We start from the raw sequence: 20,370 nt of genomic DNA on the forward strand, positions 1-20,370 counted from the left end.
TCCCCTACCCTCCCAACAATGATACCTCTGTATCCCCACCCTCCCCACAATGATACCCCTGTGTCCCCTACCCTCCCCACAATAATACCCCTGTATCCCCTCCCCTCCCACAATGATACCTCTGTATTCCCTCCCTCCCCACAATGATACCTCTGTATCCCCTACCCTCCCCACAATAATACCCCTGTATCCCCTCCCCTCCCACAATGATACCTCTGTATCCCCACCCTCCCCACAATGATACCTCTGTATCCCCTACCCTCCCCACAATGATACCTCAGTATCCCCACCCTCACAATGATACCCCTGTATCCCCTACCCTCCCCACAATGATACCCCTGTATCCCCTACCCTCCCCACAATGATACCCCTGTATTCCCTACCCTCCCCACAATGATACCCCTGTGTCCCCTCCCCTCCCACAATGATACCTCTGTATCCCCCACCCTCCCCACAATGATACCCCTGTATCCCCTACCCTCCCCACAATGATACCCCTGTGTCCCCTACCCTCCCCACAATGATACCCCTGTGTCCCCTCCCCTCCCACAATGATACCTCTGTATCCCCCACCCTCCCCACAATGATACCCCTGTGTCCCCTACCCTCCCCACAATGATACCCCTGTGTCCCCTACCCTCCCCACAATGATACCTCTGTATCCCCTACCCTCCCCACAATAATACCCCTGTATCCCCCACCCTTCCCACAATGATACCTCTGTATCCCCTCCCCTCCCACAATGATACCTCTGTATCCCCACCCTCCTCACAATGATACCTCTGTATCTCTACCCTCCCCACAATGATACCCCTGTGTCCCCTCCCCTCCCCATAATGATACCACTGTATCCCCTACCCTCCCCACAATGATACCCCTGTATCCCCTACCCTCCCCACAATGATACCACTGTATCCCCTACCCTCCCCACAATAATACCCCTGTATCCCCTACCCTCCCCACAATGATACCTCTGTATCCCCACTCTCTCCCCACAATGATACCTCTGTATCCCCACTCTCCCCACAATGATACCTCTGTATCCCCTACCCTCCCCACAATGATACCACTGTATCCCCTACCCTCCCCACAATGATGCCCGGTATCCCCTACCCTTCCCACAATGATACCACTGTATCCCCTACCCTCCCCACAATGATACCCCTGTATCCCCTACCCTCCCCACAATGATACCTCTGTATCCCCACTCTCCCCACAATGATACCCATGTGTCCCCTACCCTCCCCACAATGATACCTCTGTATCCCCACCCTCCCCACAATGATACCTCTGTATCCCCTACCCTCCCCACAATGATACCTCTGTATCCCCACCCTCCCCACAATGATACCTCTGTATCCCCTACCCTCCCCACAATAATACCCCTGTATCCCCTACCCTCCCCACAATGATACCTCTGTATCCCCTACCCTCCCAACAATGATACCTCTGTATCCCCACCCTCCCCACAATGATACCTCTGTATCCCCTACCCTCCCCACAATGATACCCCTGTATCCCCCACCCTCCCCACAATGATACCTCTGTATCCCCTCCCCTCCCACAATGATACCTCTGTATTCCCTCCCTCCCCACAATGATACCTCTGTATCCCCTACCCTCCCCACAATAATACCCCTTTATCCCCTCCCCTCCCACAATGATACCTCTGTATCCCCACCCTCCCCACAATGATACCTCTGTATCCCCTACCCTCCCCACAATGATACCTCAGTATCCCCACCCTCACAATGATACCCCTGTATCCCCTACCCTCCCCACAATGATACCCCTGTATCCCCTACCCTCCCCACAATGATACCCCTGTATTCCCTACCCTCCCCACAATGATACCCCTGTGTCCCCTCCCCTCCCACAATGATACCTCTGTATCCCCCACCCTCCCCACAATGATACCCCTGTATCCCCTACCCTCCCCACAATGATACCCCTGTGTCCCCTACCCTCCCCACAATGATACCCCTGTGTCCCCTCCCCTCCCACAATGATACCTCTGTATCCCCCACCCTCCCCACAATGATACCCCTGTGTCCCCTACCCTCCCCACAATGATACCCCTGTGTCCCCTACCCTCCCCACAATGATACCTCTGTATCCCCACCCTCCCCACAATGATACCTCTGTATCCCCCACCCTCCCCACAATGATACCCCTGTATCCCCCACCCTCCCCACAATGATACCCCTGTATCCCCCACCCTCCCCACAATGATACCTCTGTATCCCCCACCCTCCCCACAATGATACCCCTGTATCCCCCACCCTCCCCACAATGATACCCCTGTATCCCCCACCCTCCCCACAATGATACCCCTGTGTCCCCTACCCTCCCCACAATGATGCCCCTGTATCGCCTACCCTCCCCACAATGATACCTCAGTATCCCCACCCTCACAATGATACCCCTGTATCCCCTCCCCTCCCACAATGATACCTCTGTATTCCCTCCCTCCCCACAATGATACCTCTGTATCCCCTACCCTCCCCACAATAATACCCCTGTATCCCCTCCCCTCCCACAATGATACCTCTGTATCCCCACCCTCCCCACAATGATACCTCTGTATCCTCTACCCTCCCCACAATGATACCTCTGTATCCCCACCCTCCCCACAATGATACCCCTGTATCCCCTACCCTTCCCACAATGATACCCCTGTATCCCCCACCCTCCCCACAATGATACCCCAGTGTCCCCACCCTCCCCACAATGATCCCCCTGTATTCCCTACCCTCCCCACAATGATACCTCTGTATCCCCTACCCTCCCCACAATGATACCTCTGTATCCCCTACCCTCCCCACAATGATACCCCTGTATCCCCTACCCTCCCCACAATGATACCCCTGTATTCCCTACCCTCCCCACAATGATACCCCTGTATCCCCTCCCCTCCCACAATGATACCTCTGTATTCCCTACCCTCCCACAATGACACCCCTGTATTCCCTACCCTCCCACAATGACACCCCTGTATTCCCTACCCTCCCACAATGATACCTCTGTATTCCCTACCCTCCCACAATGATACCCCTGTATCCCCTACCCTCCCCACAATGATACCTCTGTATCCCCTACCCTCCCCACAATGATACCACTGTATCCCCTACCCTCCCCACAATGATACCCCTGTATTCCCTACCCTCCCACAATGACACCCCTGTATTCCCTACCCTCCCCACAATGATACCTCTGTATTCCCTACCCTCCCACAATGACACCCCTGTATTCCCTACCCTCCCCACAATGATACCTCTGTATTCCCTACCCTCCCACAATGACACCCCTGTATTCCCTACCCTCCCCACAATGATACCTCTGTATTCCCCACCCTCCCCACAATGATACCCCTGTGTCCCCTACCCTCCCCACAATGATACCCCTGTATCCCCTACCCTCCCCACAATGATACCCCTGTGTCCCCTACCCTCCCCACAATGATAACCCTGTGCCCCCTACCCTCCCCACAATGATACCTCTGTATCCCCTACCCTCCCCACATTGCTGTAACAGAATGACACCCCTGTAACCCCCAACCTCCCCACATTGCTGTAACAGAATGACATCCCTGTATCCCCTACCCTCCCCACATTGTTGTAACAGAATGACACCCCTGTATCTATCACCCTCCACATTTCTGCCCCACATTTTTCGTTTTTTGCATGACAGTCTGGTGCATGTTCCCACAGGTGATCAGGCGGTACAATGGTATTCCCTGTTCCTGGTCCAGGAGGCTCACCTGCGAGCCTTCCACCCAGTGAAGCATGGTAAGGATTGCACTGATCAACAGGTACCAGATCTGATCAACACTTAATTGATGATTTAAAAAATTAAATTGATATACAAAATAAAAAACAAAGGAAAAAAAGAAGCTGAATGCTTAATTTGAATGGATTTCAGCAGACATAAACTTAAATATAACGTATCATTCTTTACAATGTAACAGTTCAATACTCTAAAGATTCAAACCATAGAAGCTATAAAGATAGAGAAGTTAAAGAAAACTGATTTTGTTGACTTTTTGCATGCTTGTTGTGTGTTAATGTTGTGTTTCCCCAGTAATCTTGTAGACTTGGTTATATAACCTTGTTATAGACCTGGTTATATAACCTTGTTATAGACCTGGTTATATAACCTTGTTATAGACCTGGTCATATAACCTTGTAATAGACCTGGTCATATAACCTTGTTATAGACCTGGTTATAAAACCTTGTTATAGACCTGGTCATATAACCTTGTTATAGACCTGGTCATATAACCTTGTAATAGACCTGGTTATATAACCTTGTTATAGACCTGGTCATATAACCTTGTTATAGACCTGGTCATATAACCTTGTTATAGACCTGGTCATATAACCTTGTTATAGACCTGGTCATATAACCTTGTTATAGACCCGGTTATATAACCTTGTTATAGACCTGATTGTATAACCTTGTAATAGACCTGGTTATAAAACCTTGTAATAGACCTGATTGTATAACCTTGTAATAGACCTGGTTATATAACCTTGTTATAGACCTGGTCATATAACCTTGTAATAGACCTTGTCATAACCTTGTTACACCCCTGATTGTTGTATAACCTTGTTACACCCCTGATTGTTGTATAACCTTGTTACACCCCTGATTGTATAACGTGTCTGTAGCTTGCTGTACCAGTTTTACCAATGTAGTGATCCGTTGATATTTCCCTGTGCGTTGGTTATGTTCTCAATAGCTGCATGAAGTTAAACATCAAATCTTAATTGTCTCAAATAGTAAAATCTTAGATTAAATCACTCGCTGGTTCCAATAATACAATCAGATCTGATCAAAGAAAGAAATACTTTTGAGTTATTGGCAAATGTAACCTAGAAAAATGTAGGGAGATACAGGAATTTATTTGAATGTGGGCACACAAACTTATACTGATCCTATCTTTGTCACCAGCTATATCTGAAGAAGGTTTTTATGAGATGCATGCCCAGCGAGAAGGTGTGCATGAACCTAGTCACACACCAGAGCACTCACCACAGATGGACCCAAAATATCTGCTGTCCCCACGGCGCGATGATTATGACGAGGACGGCGATTCTACTTGCTCACGCCTTATGGCCGCCTCTACAATATCAGCACCTGAAGTGTCATTAGCCCCCTCTCCTGGCAACATAGGAAAGGTGAGATAGTTGATACTCTTAATGAAACAAAATAATCCCCGATACTCGTAACAAAACACTATGATGAGTCAAACTCTGATACTCTTAATGAAACAAAATAATCCCCGATACTCGTAACAAAACACTATGATGAGTCAAACTCTGATACTCCTAATGAAACAAAATAATCCCCGATACTCGTAACAAAACACTATGATGAGTCAAACTCTGATACTCTTAATGAAACAAAATAATCCCCGATACTCGTAACAAAACACTATGATGAGTCAAACTCTGATACTCCTAATGAAACAAAATAATCCCCGATACTCGTAACAAAACACTATGATGAGTCAAACTCTGATACTCTTAATGAAACAAAATAATCCCCGATACTCGTAACAAAACACTATGATGAGTCAAACTCTGATACTCCTAATGAAACAAAATAATCCCCGATACTCGTAACAAAACACTATGATGAGTCAAACTCTGATACTCCTAATGAAACAAAATAATCCCCGATACTCGTAACAAAACACTATGATGAGTCAAACTCTGATACTCTTAATGAAACAAAATAATCCCCGATACTCGTAACAAAACACTATGATGAGTCAAACTCTGATACTCTTAATGAAACAAAATAATCCCCGATACTCGTAACAAAACACTATGATGAGTCAAACTCTGATACTCTTAATGAAACAAAATAATCCCGGATACTCGTAACAAAACACTATGATGAGTCAAACTCTGATACTCTTAATGAAACAAAATAATCCCGGATACTCGTAACAAAACACTATGATGAGTCAAACTCTGATACTCTTAATGAAACAAAATAATCCCGGATACTCGTAACAAAACACTATGATGAGTCAAACTCTGATACTCCTAATGAATCGCAACGTAAAGTGGGTCAGATGTATTGTATATGGTGGTAAATAGTGGGTCAGATGTATTGTATATGGTGGTGAATAGTGGGTCAGATGTATTGTATTTTGTGGTGAATAGTGGGTCAGATGTATTGTATATGGTGGTGAATAGTGGGTCAGATGTATTGTATTTTGTGGTGAATAGTGGGTCAGATGTATTGTATATGGTGGTGAATAGTGGGTCAGATGTATTGTATTTTGTGGTGAATAGTGGGTCAGATGTATTGTATATGGTGGTGAATAGTGGGTCAGATGTATTGTATATGGTGGTGAATAGTGGGTCAGATGTATTGTATATGGTGGTAAATAGTGGGTCAGATGTATTGTATATGGTGGTGAATAGTGGGTCAGATGTATTGTATTTTGTGGTGAATAGTGGGTCAGATGTATTGTATATGGTGGTAAATAGTGGGTCAGATGTATTGTATATGGTGGTGAATAGTGGGTCAGATGTATTGTATATGGTGGTGAATAGTGGGTCAGATGTATTGTATATGGTGGTGAATAGTGGGTCAGATGTATTGTATATGGTGGTGAATAGTGGGTCAGATGTATTGTATATGGTGAGGAATAGTGGGTCAGATGTATTGTATATGGTGGTGAATAGTGGGTCAGATGTATTGTATATGGTGGTAAATAGTGGGTCAGATGTATTGCATATGGTGGTAAATAGTGGGTCAGATGTATTGTATATGGTGGTGAATAGTGGGTCAGATGTATTGTATATGGTGGTGAATAGTGGGTCAGATGTATTGTATATGGTGGTGAATAGTGGGTCAGATGTATTGTATATGGTGGTGAATAGTGGGTCAGATGTATTGTATTTTGTGGTGAATAGTTGGTCAGATGTATTGTATATGGTGGTGAATAGTGGGTCAGATGTATTGTATATGGTGGTGAATAGTGGGTCAGATGTATTGTATATGGTGGTGAATAGTGGGTCAGATGTGTTGTATATGGTGGTGAATAGTGGGTCAGATGTATTGTATATGGTGGTGAATAGTGGGTCAGATGTATTGTATTTAACAGCACGCATGATTGATTAAAGTTAAATCACTGCCTCTGCAAGGGATCGAACCTGGGACCTCTGGCTTACTAGTATTATCCTCAACCAATTGAGCTAAAGAGAAGATCTCTCTAGCCGAGCAGTATATTGCGACTAGTATTTACCAGGGTTACATGTATATGGTGGTGAAGTATATTGGTGATGGGTACTGTATCTTTGATTGGTGAAGTTTAAGATAAAATGCTTAGTAACTGGAAAAGGAAGGCAAAATGATGATAAACTTGAACATTCTTTTATTTTCCAGAGACCAAAATCACTAGAAGACAATTTGAATGATAGTAGTTCTACAGAACCTCCACCACCAAAGGCTAGTCTCAGCCGATTTAATTCTGTCAAGCGCAAACAATTGGAACGGTTACGGCAGAGATCTGATTGGTTCCTTGGACCTGGTAATGGTCAGAAATCTAGTAATGGCCAGACTACTGGCCAATCAGGAACCTCATTCCCACAATACACCCGCGAACATGAAAGACTTGTGGCAAAAAGTTCAGGGAATTCCGTCACTAAGGCATCTTCTGAAGGCGCTGCGCTTGATGTCATGTCATCTGATGTGGACAGTGTTTTTTCCGAAGATAGTCGTAGTGAGTCGCCTGCGTCAGAGCCTGTACGGACTCCACCCATTAGGGTTACCCGTGACATCATCCACAGTGACACTATAGTGGATACGCCCATGGACATGAGTATGAGTCACGAGTCACAAGACCTCAACATGGATGAGGACGAGGAGATGGTGGATAGTGAGGTGTGCTACTTCGTGGTGGAGCACAAGTACGGCCACACCGAGTCCTAGCGCTCAGCTACAACCATAGTCATGGACAGATTCCTTCTTATGTATTAACAGTACTGATAGGGAAAGCTTTCATGTTTTTTCCATTGCGTACTAAGTGTAAGTTTCTTCCCTTTTTAAGATTCTCGCCATTTACACATTTATTTGATGTACTCCAGAGATTCTGCTTACCCATGAGAATAACTTTTTTAAGAGACATAATATAAGTACTTATGTTCTGGGATTTTGTTTTCCCTGTGTAATACCTAGTGCGTTTTATCTTACAGACACGTTTTTACTGTTTTACATTTTAAATGACAGCATAGGAAGGTGTTTGGACCATAGTTTCAATCATACACTGTACTTATACATGATGTACCATTTTACCACATACTTCTCATGTCGTAAATTCCTTTGCTTTTTGTTTTGCAGTTTGCATAATGTAGATAGTGTTGCAGTAGCTTATTTCTGTTCTTTTTCCATCAGAAATATTGCAATTATAAAATTATATAGGTATCCAGTAGTAATTTTGATTAGGAAGTGTTGTTCAGGACAGTCAGTGTGGCTGGCTGGAGACAGTTTAGGTTTGATTAATAATGAGACTTGCTAATTGGAGCTTAAACAAGCACATTGCATCACAAATCATTTCAGTTGCAACATTTTGTTTAAAAATTTATTTTTTAAGGGTTGAAACTTTAAAGGCATGAAATTCAGAATGTTGGCAAATATGCATGTATATAAACTTAGGTAAACCTAAATGAATATTATTCAATTAAAATGGACTAAATACACCTTAAACAGTTATCTCCCCTAAAACAACCTCCTTTTCAGAGGACACTGACTGAAAGTTCTCAACAAGTGCAATACATGTCAAAGTTGTTTAAAATGTGTGTTAGAAAGTCCCATATGTTAAACACATGCATACATATAAATTAGTAAGTGTATCATATTTGAAAACAATCTTAGAGCATTTTACTTTTGGTTGAGAAATTGGACATTTATTGTTAGTGAAGTAGTACATTGGCTTCACCAACTTCTCGTTTCTTTTTAGGTCATCTGACCCGAAGGGTCAGGATGACCTATAGTCATCATGCTTCGTCCGTCGTCGTGCGCCGTGCGCCGTCCGCCGTGCGCCGTGCGCCGTCCGCCGTCCGCCGTGCGTAAACTTTTCACATTTCAAACTTCTTCTCAAGTTCCACCAGTGGGATTGAGCTGAAACTTGCCTGAAATGATCCTGAGATGGCCCTGACCAAGTGTTGTTATTTTTCGGGTCGGTCCGAAATCCAAGATGGCCGCCAAAGCCGCCATTTTGAAAACACATTTTAAACTTCTTCTCATGTTCCACCAGTGCTATTGAGCTGAAACTTGCCTGAAATGATCCTGATATGATCCTGACCAAGTGTTGTTATTTTTCGGGTCTGTCCGAAATCCAAGATGGCCGCCATAGCCGCCATCTTGAAAAAACACATTTTAAACTTCTTCTCAAGTTCCACCAGTGCTATTAAGCTGAAACTTGCCTGAAATGATCCTGATATGATGCCGACCAAGTGTTGTTATTTTTCGGGTCGGTCCGAAATCCAAGATGGCCGCCGTGGCCGCCATCTTGAAAAACACATTTTAAACTTCTTCTCAAGTTCTACCAGTGCTATTAAGCTGAAACTTGCCTGAAATGATCCTGATATGATGCCGACCAAGTGTTGTTATTTTTCGGGTCTGTCCGAAATCCAAGATGGCCGCCATAGCCGCCATCTTGAAAAACACATTTTAAACTTCTTCTCAAGTTCCACCAGTGCTATTGAGCTGAAACTGGCCTGAAATGATCCTGATATGGTCCCGACCAAGTGTTGTTATTTTTTGGGTCGGTCCGAAATCCAAGATGGCCGCCATAGCCGCCATCTTGAAAAACACATTTTAAACTTCTTCTCAAGTTCCACCAGTGCTATTGAGCTGAAACTTGCCTGAAATGATCCTGATATGATGCCGACCAAGTGTTGTTATTTTTCGGGTCGGTCCAAAATCCAAGATGGCCGCCATAGCCGCCATCTTGAAAAACACATTTTAAACTTCTTCTCAAGTTCCACCAGTGCTATTGAGCTGAAACTTGCCTGAAATGATCCTGATATGATCCCGACCAAGTGTTGTTATTTTTCCGGTCGGTCCGAAATCCAAGATGGCCGCCATAGCCGCCATCTTGAAAAACACATTTTAAACTTCTTCTCAAGTTCCACCAGTGCTATTGAGCTGAAACTTGCCTGAAATGATCCTGATATGATGCCAACCAAGTGTTGTTATTTTTCGGGTCGGTCCAAAATCCAAGATGGCCGCCATAGCCGCCATCTTGAAAAACACATTTTAAACTTCTTCTCAAGTTCCACCAGTGCTATTGAGCTTAAAATTGCCTGAAATGATCCTGATATGATCCCGACCAAGTGGTTTTTTTTTCCGGGTCGGTCCGAAATCCAAGATGGCCGCCATAGCTGCCATTTTGAAAACACATTTTAAACTTCTTCTCAGGTTCCACCATTGCTATTGAGCTGAAACTTGCCTGAAATGATTCTGATATGATCGTGACCAAGTGTTAGTATTTTTCGGGTCGGTCCGAAATCCAAGATGGCCGCCATAAGCGCCATCTTGAAAAACACATTTTAAACTTCTTCTCAAGTTCCAGCTGTGCTATTGAGCTGAAACTTGCCTGAAATGATCCTGATATGATCCAGACCAAGTGTTGTTATTTTTCGGGTCGGTCCGAAATCCAAGATGGCCCCCATAGCCGCCATTTTGAAAACACATTTTAAACTGCTTCTCCAGTTCCACCAGTGCTATTGAGCTGAAAATTGCCTGAAATGATCCTGATATGATCCCGACCAAGTGATGTTATTTTTCGGGTTGGTCCGAAATCCAAGATGGCCACCATAACCACCATCTTCATAAACACATTTTAAACTTCTTCTCAAATTCCACCAGTGCTGTTGGGCTGAAACTTGCCTGAAATGTTCCTGAGATGATCCTGACCAAGTGTTGTTATTTTTTAGATTGGTCTGAAATGCAAGATGGCCGCCATATCCGCCATCTTAAAAAACACATTTTAAACTTCTTCTCCAGTTCCACTGGTGCCATTGAGCTCGAAATTGGTGAAGATGTTAAGGAAGGAGTGCCAACAAAGTGTTGTTATTTTTTCGGCCTTGTAAAACCTTTGGCATGGCAGCAATGGCAGCCATTTTGTAACATGATTGCGCAATCATGGTTTTCCTGAACAACACCTATTTCAAACTTCTTCTCAAATTCCACCGGTGGGATTCAGCTCTCACTTACCAGAAATGATCCTTAGATGGTCCAGACCAAGTGTTATTATTTATTGGGTCGGTCAGATATTCAAGATGGCCACTATGACCAACAGTGCCACTATATACTTGCTACAGAGAATGCATACTACAATAATATAAGGGTTTTAATTTAGAGTCAGATGACCGTTAAGGCCCCTGGGCCTCTTGTTTATCATTATTTTGGAAAAGATTAAACATTTAACAAATGATCAGGAAAATGAGATAAATTTTGATAAAGGATTCAGATAATAATTTGCAAACACTGCTGTATATGCTTTTATATGGTGATGAAAATATCTGATCCAATGAGGACTCCGTGGGGAGAGAAATATCTGATCCAATGAGGACTCCGTGGGGAGAGAAATATCTGATCCAATGAGGACTCCGTGGGGAGAGAAATATCTGATCCAATGAGGACTCCGTGGGGAGAGAAATATCTGATCCAATGAGGACTCCGTGGGGAGAGAAATATCTGATCCAATGAGGACTCCGTGGGGAGAGAAATATCTGATCCAATGAGGACTTCGTGGGGAGAGAAATATCTGATCCAATGAGGACTCCGTGGGGAGAGAACCTAATAAAGCTCAATAAATGTAGTTATGGTTCTAGGTCATTTACACCAGAATCGGAAAATGTATTCATATCGGGTAAATGCAATGTCTTATGTTATTTTACTGAACACAACATAATATCATATCTATATGTAGTTCTATAATCCTTCAGTTCCAAAACTCACATGATGTTTTGTTGTTTTTATAGAGAATGATAAATTCAACCGTATTTTAACTCACTGTCTGATTCCACCATCATCAGATGAGGGCTGTTAAAATCGTCTTTCGTCTGTTGTCTTCATCTGTCCATCCATAAATAATCCTTGTTATTGTTATTTCTTAAAAACTTCCTCGTGAAAAATCAAGTCTCCATAGATAGGCTCCTCTTTGTCCCTACTTGTGTATGATGAATTTTGAGACTTGATTGGAAAACAAAATGGTCAACAGGTAGCCATTTTGAATTTCGACAGTTATAGCTTCTTCTTAGAAAGTTACTGAGGGATCTTTCTCCAATTTCATTTTTAGGTTCCCCTCAGTATCTAGTTGTGCATGTTGAATTTTGAAAAAAGTCATCTTGGATTTCAACAGTTAAAATTTAGTTTCTGTATTTCTCAGAAAACTCTTTCTAGATTTGATAACATAGATTCTCCTTGTTATCAAATGATCAAGAGGAAGAGGGGAAAGAAGAGAGAAGCCCAGTCTTGTGTAGAACTAATCTAGATAATTCAATGGTGGATGCCAAGATCCCTCTGGGATCTCGTTTACTTCGAAATATTGTCAAAGAATTTTAGTTCAAAAGGCTCAAATCAAATGGAAGGAACTTTGAGTTTCTTAGTCATAATTTATAGTCATAGTTCATTAAAAAAAAACCTTCTTGCCCTGATCAGTGTTATGATTAAAAGATAGTTGTTTTTGAGAATTTATTTAAGTTTTATTGAGTTTAAATTTTTTTTTTTCATTTTATTTACTTTTAATTCCAGTTATGTTATATCAAATATTCAAAATAACTAAGTCAAACATACCATATTCAACATAACTAGTGCTCCATATTTAAAGTTCCAGTAGATGTGTATCATTCCTTTCAGTAAAAAAAATTAGTGGGAATTTAATATTTGTTTTGCGTAAAATACATGTACATGTAGTTTGGAATAACTAATTTGTGGCAGTAATTCATATTTCTGGAATGCTGAAACAGCCCATCAGACAACACATTTCCTGGTCTAGGGGGTGTAGAGGAAACAGGGGCGCTAATTAACGGGATATGGTACCTAGAGTTTTTAAGTTTTATCTAAGCTAACTCATAGATGCAATAATTATGTAGATGTATTTTGCTATTTTTATTTTGTTATATACAGCTTGGTCGAGTGTTTTAACCCTATATGTTTCATGTTGTAATACTGTTGGTTACTGCAGTTTAGGGAGCTGTCATTGGTTTTGTTGTCTTTTTAATAATATGAATAAATATTGGGTCAACAGTGCATCACCTTATTAATTAGCATAATATAGGTTGCTTTGACATGTTTACACATTGTAATTATAACAGTTTAATTCCATACATTGGAGCTGGCTATTTTCCTGATTTGCAGTCATTTTTCCGAGGAGTCTAGTCAGGGTTTACATGTAGTAGGTGACCATTTCTCCAGTCACCAACCAATGACTTTCACTGCTACCATATCTAGCCCAGGTCAACACACTGCCTCGCTCTCCGAATCTACCAGTGGGCTTGTTGCAGTCAAATTGTTGGTTCACTGAATGGGTATAGATATGTATGGGCTTATTATTGCCAGATAAATGTGTGCAAATATCTAGGTATATTAGTGTATATATTCTGTAACATCAATAAGATAGTAAAAAATTACCATTGCCAACTCAAATTCATTGTGTCTTCAGAAATCCCAGGTATGAAAATCAAAATGACACATCGTGAAGTTACAACTGTTGATGTTTGTTTCGCTGTCACATGATGTTCTTCCTACATTCGAATCATGGACATCAGAATTGTATGTATTGTGTAGGTAAACAGTGGGAATAGGGAAATATGTATGTACTTATAGTTGTATGTAAACATAATGCCTCTTTTTCAGCAAAACTTGATTAATTATACACATCCGCATACAATTATCTGATATGTCAGATGTGTAAAATCAATCACGAAGCTGTATAACGAGAGGTCACATTCTGTGATATATAGGGTTACTGCTTTGGTTGCTAAGTAGTTTTACTCGACACATTGTAATCTGTCTCACTATACTTTACCATGTGGCAGGGAAATCATAATGTATAACAAGTCCCCTTATTTAATTTTATCTTGTCACTCTTGTTCAGATTTTTATTATATATTTAAAGATTTCATTACAAATATTCATTTTATCAATACTATTTGAAAAAAGCTTTAAATGTGAATGGAAACTATGTAAAGATGTAAAACATTTTATCATTTGATTTTAAAATGAAAGAAAACCATGCTTCATAGAATTCTCTTTATTTTGTTGTAGTGTTTAAATGTATTATCAGTAGGCACTGTCTCTGTACCACTCCAGTACTACAGAAGGCATAAAGGTCTACACTCAGAACACGCTACATACATCTCAGATTGTTTCTGAACAAGTTCAATTTATTCCAGTTTATAAAGTTTAATTGTAGATTTGATTCTCCAATACTAGGAATCTAGACAGCACCAAGCCCTGTCTGTAGATCTGGTGAGATGGTATTTTATATTGCTTCAGTTTTAGACTGCAGAATACCACAGTCACACCGCTGGGTCGTAGATGCTTACAGTCATATTATTAAATATTTATGTTGTTGATGCTAAATGTCAGTTCTGTTGTATGGTTTTGTAAGTTAGTGCATGTAAACAGACAAACATAGATAATATAAACTTAATTTTAAATGGCAATTGATGCACATGAGCAAGCAAAGCTGGACAGTACAGTGGAAATCCAGGCCATTACTGTACCAGGGGAGATAACTCTAAGTACTGACTCCACATATACCTGGTACTGGTGGGAGGTCATTCTCAATCAGAAATGACAATATAAACATCAATTTAGGAATACCAGTAATTTACTGGTGGAATAAGAAAATATTTTGACTGATTTGATCGGTTGATATATAAAGGAGATTATGGGTATCACCTTGGTTGTTTTCCTGTGTGATTACAGACTTTGCGTTGCTGCATGTGCATCCTCATGTGCATTGATTGCACGTCGCACAGTCATTCCAATATGTGTGTGATCATTGTTTGCTAAATATTTTATTAACTTTTTATTATTTTCTTGAAAAATATTGTGTGCATGACAAATATCAAGAAGCAGCTACAAACTGAAATAAAAGTTTGAATCAGAACGCTGCCCATACAAACACTGTGTGATGTGTACATGTTAGCACACGGAAAACGGTCAAATGATAAACACCTGGTTGACTAGTAGTCTATTGTTACTGAAATGTCTACCTAGTCCATCGTGGTGTTTCTGTCCACCTGTGGTAGAATTTACAAAGCAATATTGAAAAATAGGCAACTGTTGATTGTACACAATTATGTGTTTGTTCTATTTTTGAATTATCTGTAATTTCACCTTTCTGAACCTGATCATGAAATGAATGGAGAAAATGATCTTCATTATGTATGTAAGCTGTGAGTATGTTTCGTACTTTCAAACATTATGCGAGATCTCAACGTTACTCCAACAATTGTACATATTTGCTATTGGCTTGTGTGATTTTGATTCCATTCTGCAATTTTGTTGTGATTTATTGCAATGGTACACAGCTGTGAGAGAGGCACTGTGAAGTTTCTAACTTGGTAGCAGGCTAATATTAGAAATGTGATATTGGAAATACCTATTTCACAGTATTCATGTGACATTTTGATATGTGTGTAACTCCTGCCTGATGGTATTTCACTTAACGGAGAGGTTATAACAAGATAGCAGTAAGGACCACGGTTAACGGCGAGGTTATAACGAGATAGCAGTAAGGACTATCGGTTAATGGAGAGGTTATAACGAGATAGCAGTAAGGACTATAGGTTAAAGGAGAGGTTATAACGAGATAGCAGTAAGGACTATCGGTTAACGGAGAGGTTATAACGAGATAGCAGTAAGGACTATCGGTTAACGGAGAGGTTATAACGAGATAGCAGTAAAGACTATCGGTTAGCGGAGAGGTTATAACGAGATAGCAGTAAGGACTATCGGTTAACGGAGAGGTTATAACGAGATAGCAGTAAGGACTATCGGTTAACGGAGAGGTTATAACGAGATAGCAGTAAGGACTATCGGTTAACGGAGAGGTTATAACGAGATAGCAGTAAGGACTATCGGTTAACGGAGGGGTTATAACAAGATAGCAGTAAGGACTATCAGTTAACGGAAAGGTTATAACGAGATAGCAGTAAGGACTATCAGTTAACGGAGAGGTTATAACGAGATAGCAGTAAGGACTATCAGTTAACGGAGAGGTTATAACGAGATAGCAGTAAGGACTATCGGTTAACGGAGAGGTTATAACGAGATAGCAGTAAGGACTATCGGTTAACGGAGAGGTTATAACGAGATAGCAGTAAGGACTATCGGTTAACGGCGAGGTTATAACGAGATAGCAGTAAGGACTATCGGTTAACGGAGAGGTTATAACGAGATATAGTGGTCATGTGATCTACAATTAAGAGCGAGTCACAAAGTACAATCATGTGCTATTAGGATCAACGAGAAATTGAAGTAAATAACAGATATTCACTAGTGTTGCTGTGGCATCTTCTTTCTGTTCATATTGTATACCTGTAGGTCATTCTTCTTCAAAGGTCACCAAAGTAACCAAGGTCACAAGTCACCAAGACTCTTACTTTATGGTGTGCTAAGTTTAACAGAATTAAAATGTCACTTCAGCTCCATGGTATTCTTAAGGATGTAGTTTAGCACTTTTGAGTTGTGTCTAATGCCAGCCCTTAGTATTATTCAGATTTGAAAAGATAAACAAATATACACTTTTTCCTTTTAATGGCTTTGCACTTGGTTTTTGCAAAACGAGGAGTCAGATGGTTACATACCTAAGTAAACAAGGAGTCTACCATCAGATGGTTACATTCCTCGAGTAAATGAGTCGCCCATCAGATGGTTACATACCTTGAGTAAATGAGGAGTCGCCCATCAGATGGTTACATACCTCGAGTAAATGAGGAGTCGCCCATCAGATGGTTACATACCTCGAGTAAATGAGGAGTCGCCCATCAGATGGTTACATACCTCGAGTAAATGAGGAGTCGCCCATCAGATGGTTACATACCTCGAGTAAATGAGGAGTCGCCCATCAGATGGTTACATACCTTGAGTAAACAAGGAGTCTTACATACCTTGAGTAAATGAGGAGTCGCCCATCAGATGGCTACATACCTCGAGTAAATGAGTTGTCTACCATCAGATGGTTACATTCCTCGAGTAAATGAAGATCATCTATAGTTGCCCATCAGATGGTTACACACCTTGAGTAAACAAGGAGTCTTACATACCTTGAGGAAATGAGGAGTCGCCAATCAGATGGCTACATACCTCGAGTAAATGAGTTGTCTACCATCAGATGGTTACATTCCTCGAGTAAATGAAGATCATCTATAGTTGTCCATCAGATGGTTGTAAATTGCAAGTCATTGGAAATATCAAATCAATTCACATACTAGTCATTTTTTAATAATTTGAAAGGCCATTATAATTTTGTCTTGACGGATCAGTTTCGAGTTCAGGTTGATATGTGGACATATTTTTATATCCTTTAAGACTTGAAAATAATGGCAAAGAAAATCTTACTGACGGTATCCCTAGTGATGTAATAGAACCGATCACAAAGAAAATCTTACTGACGGTATCCCTAGTGATGTAATAGAACCGATCACAAAGAAAATCTTACTGACGGTATCCCTAGTGATGTAATAGAACTGATCACAAAGAAAATCTTACTGACGGTATCACTAGTGATGTAATAGAACCGATCAGTAATTTCGAGGTAATGTATTTCTCTGTAGATTATTTATACAGAAATGTATTGAAATTTAAAAGTGCAACAGATCACTTCTATATTTAAAAAAATCACTTTTGACCTTGCATACCTAGGTCAGAGTTTGTCTTGCAAAGCTTAAGTGCCTACTGACTGCCAACATTCTCTTGTGACTGCTACCATTACATAAACACTGAGATTGTGTGACTAGCACAGATCTCCCAGCTGGGCGACTGTAACAAAGTGTGACTATAAGCACAGATCTCCCAGCTGGGTGACTGTAACAAAGTGTGACTAGCACAGATCTCCCAACTGGGTGATGGTAACAAAGTGTGACTAGCACAGATCTCCCAGCTGGGTGACTGTAACAAAGTGTGACTAGCACAGATCTCCCAGCTGGGTGACTGTAACAAAGTGTGACTAGCACAGATCTCCCAGCTGGGTGACTAGCAAAGTGTGACTAGCACAGATCTCCCAGCTTGGTAAGGTAACAAAGTGTGACTAGCACAGATCTCCCAGCTGGGTGACGGTAACAAAGTGTGACTACCACAGATCTCCCAGCTGGGTGAAGGTAACAAAGTGTGACTAGCACAGATCTCCCAGCACGGTGAAGGTAACAAAGTGTGACTAGCACAGATCTCCCAGCTGGGTGACTAGCAAAGTGTGACTAGCACAGATCTCCCAGCTGGGTGACTGTAACAAAGTGTGACTAGCACAGATCTCCCAGCTTGGTAAGGTAACAAAGTGTGACTAGCACAGATCTCCCAGCTTGGTAAGGTAACAAAGTGTGACTAGCACAGATCTCCCAGCTTGGTAAGGTAACAAAGTGTGACTAGCACAGATCTCCCAGCTGGGTGACTGTAACAAAGTGTGACTAGCACAGATCTCCCAGCTGGGTGATGGTAACAAATGTGACTAGCACAGATCTCCCAGCTGGGTGACGGTAACAAAATGTGACTACCACAGATCTCCCAGCTGGGTGATGGTAACAAAGTGTGACTAGCACAGATCTCCCAGCTGGGTGATGGTAACAAATGTGACTAGCACAGATCTCCCAGCTGGGTGACGGTAACAAAATGTGACTACCACAGATCTCCCAGCTGGGTGATGGTAACAAAGTGTGACTAATACAGATCTCCCAGCTGGGTGACGGTAACAAAGTGTGACTAGTACAGATCTCCCAGCTGGGTGATGGTAACAAAGTGTGACTAGTACAGATCTCCCAGCTTGATAAGGTAACAAAGTATACATGATTGTAGTAGATGTTTAATGGCCAACATTTTGTTGTGAAGAAGGTAGACGATAGTAATATATTCTGTTTTTCATGCATCATCATTATTTCTGTGTGGTTTAATGTATCTTGGCATATATGTGTCACCCTTTTGTATACAACTTCCATTTTTTTTTTCTGGTCTTTGAAAAAATTCTCAATAGAATAAAAATCACTTGATACAACTAACATATTGTTTGTTTTGTTTGCAATAACAGTAAAACTGTTATTATTACATACCTGGACTGTGAAAACAATAAACACTGTAACAGGAAACTATTGAGTATCCACTTCTCTGAGTAGACGTTTTCATACTTTCATTTTTATACGCCCGACGAAAGACGGGACGTATTATGTTATGTTGGCGGGCGGGTGGGCGGGCAGATATGGTGTCCGGACCATAATTCCAATACTACTCGACCCAGGCTCTCCATACTTGACACAAATATACATCTTGATGAGCCGGAGTGTCGCATACCAAAATCATGCCCCTTACCCCTGTATTTGCGGATTAATTCCCCTTTGATGATTTCACTTCGGGCACATATGGTGTCCGGACCATATCTCCAATACTACTCGACCCAGGCTCTCCATACTTGACACAAATATACATCTTGATGAGCCGGAGTGTCGCATACCAAAATCATGCCCCTTACCCCCGTATGTGTGGAGTTATTCCCCTTTGATGATTTTACTTGTCTGGACCATTACTCCAGTACTACTAGACCCAGGCTCTCCATACTTGACACATATATACATATTGATGAGCCGGAGTGTCGCATACCAAAATCATGCCCCCTTAACCCCGTATTTGCGGAGTTATTCCCCTTTAATGATTTTACTTCTCCGGACCATAACTCCAGTACTACTAGACCCAGGCTCTCCATACTTGACACATATATACATATTGATGAGCCGGAGTGTCACATACCAAAATCATGCCCCTTACCCCCTTATTTGTGGAGTTATTCCCCTTTGATGATTTACTTTGGGCACATATGGTGTCCGGACCATATCTCCAGTACTACTCGACCCAGGCTCTCCATACTTGACACAAATATACATCTTGATGAGCCGGAGTGTCGCATAACTTCAATACTACCCAACCCAGGATCTGTATATTCTGTATATAACATGTTAACTAATTTTTGTGTTGTTGTGTCTAAACAAATGTTTCCCATATTTGCAACATACATGTATATACATCTCAATCATTTAAAGTTGCCTTTCGGTTTCAACTACACACCATTATGTGTATCAATATCTCCTTTCAACTTTCCAACAATGATAATTCATTTTAAAGCATTAC

At 41.5% G+C, this 20,370-nt stretch overlaps 1 protein-coding gene and 1 long non-coding RNA gene across 8 annotated transcripts in view; both read left to right on the forward strand.

Moving 5' to 3' along the window:
* LOC117328085 overlaps positions 1-8,971 on the forward strand; it is a 56,300-nt gene extending 47,329 nt beyond the window's left edge. For 5 of the 6 annotated variants that reach the window (XM_033885434.1, XM_033885438.1, XM_033885436.1 and 2 more), the window contains exons 7-9: positions 3,711-3,788; positions 4,954-5,180; positions 7,408-8,971. In XM_033885434.1, the coding sequence (XP_033741325.1) occupies positions 3,711-3,788; positions 4,954-5,180; positions 7,408-7,953 (851 nt within the window). In that variant the 3' untranslated portion in view covers positions 7,954-8,971. The remainder of the gene's footprint in view (positions 1-3,710; positions 3,789-4,953; positions 5,181-7,407) is intronic. The other variant, XM_033885439.1, reaches the window with a different exon arrangement.
* A 2,452-nt stretch (positions 8,972-11,423) lies between these two features.
* LOC117328086 lies at positions 11,424-19,250 on the forward strand. 2 transcript variants are annotated; one of them, XR_004532834.1, is made up of 2 exons: positions 11,424-15,717; positions 15,801-19,250. It is a non-coding gene; the product is annotated as an uncharacterized LOC117328086 (long non-coding RNA). The 2 variants fall into 2 exon arrangements; XR_004532835.1 differs by having other exon boundaries at positions 15,843-19,250.
* The last annotated feature ends 1,120 nt before the right edge of the window (positions 19,251-20,370 follow it).

This window comes from Pecten maximus, chromosome 5 (genome assembly GCF_902652985.1).
Source record: "Pecten maximus chromosome 5, xPecMax1.1, whole genome shotgun sequence".
NCBI classification, from domain to species: Eukaryota; Metazoa; Mollusca; class Bivalvia; order Pectinida; family Pectinidae; genus Pecten; species Pecten maximus.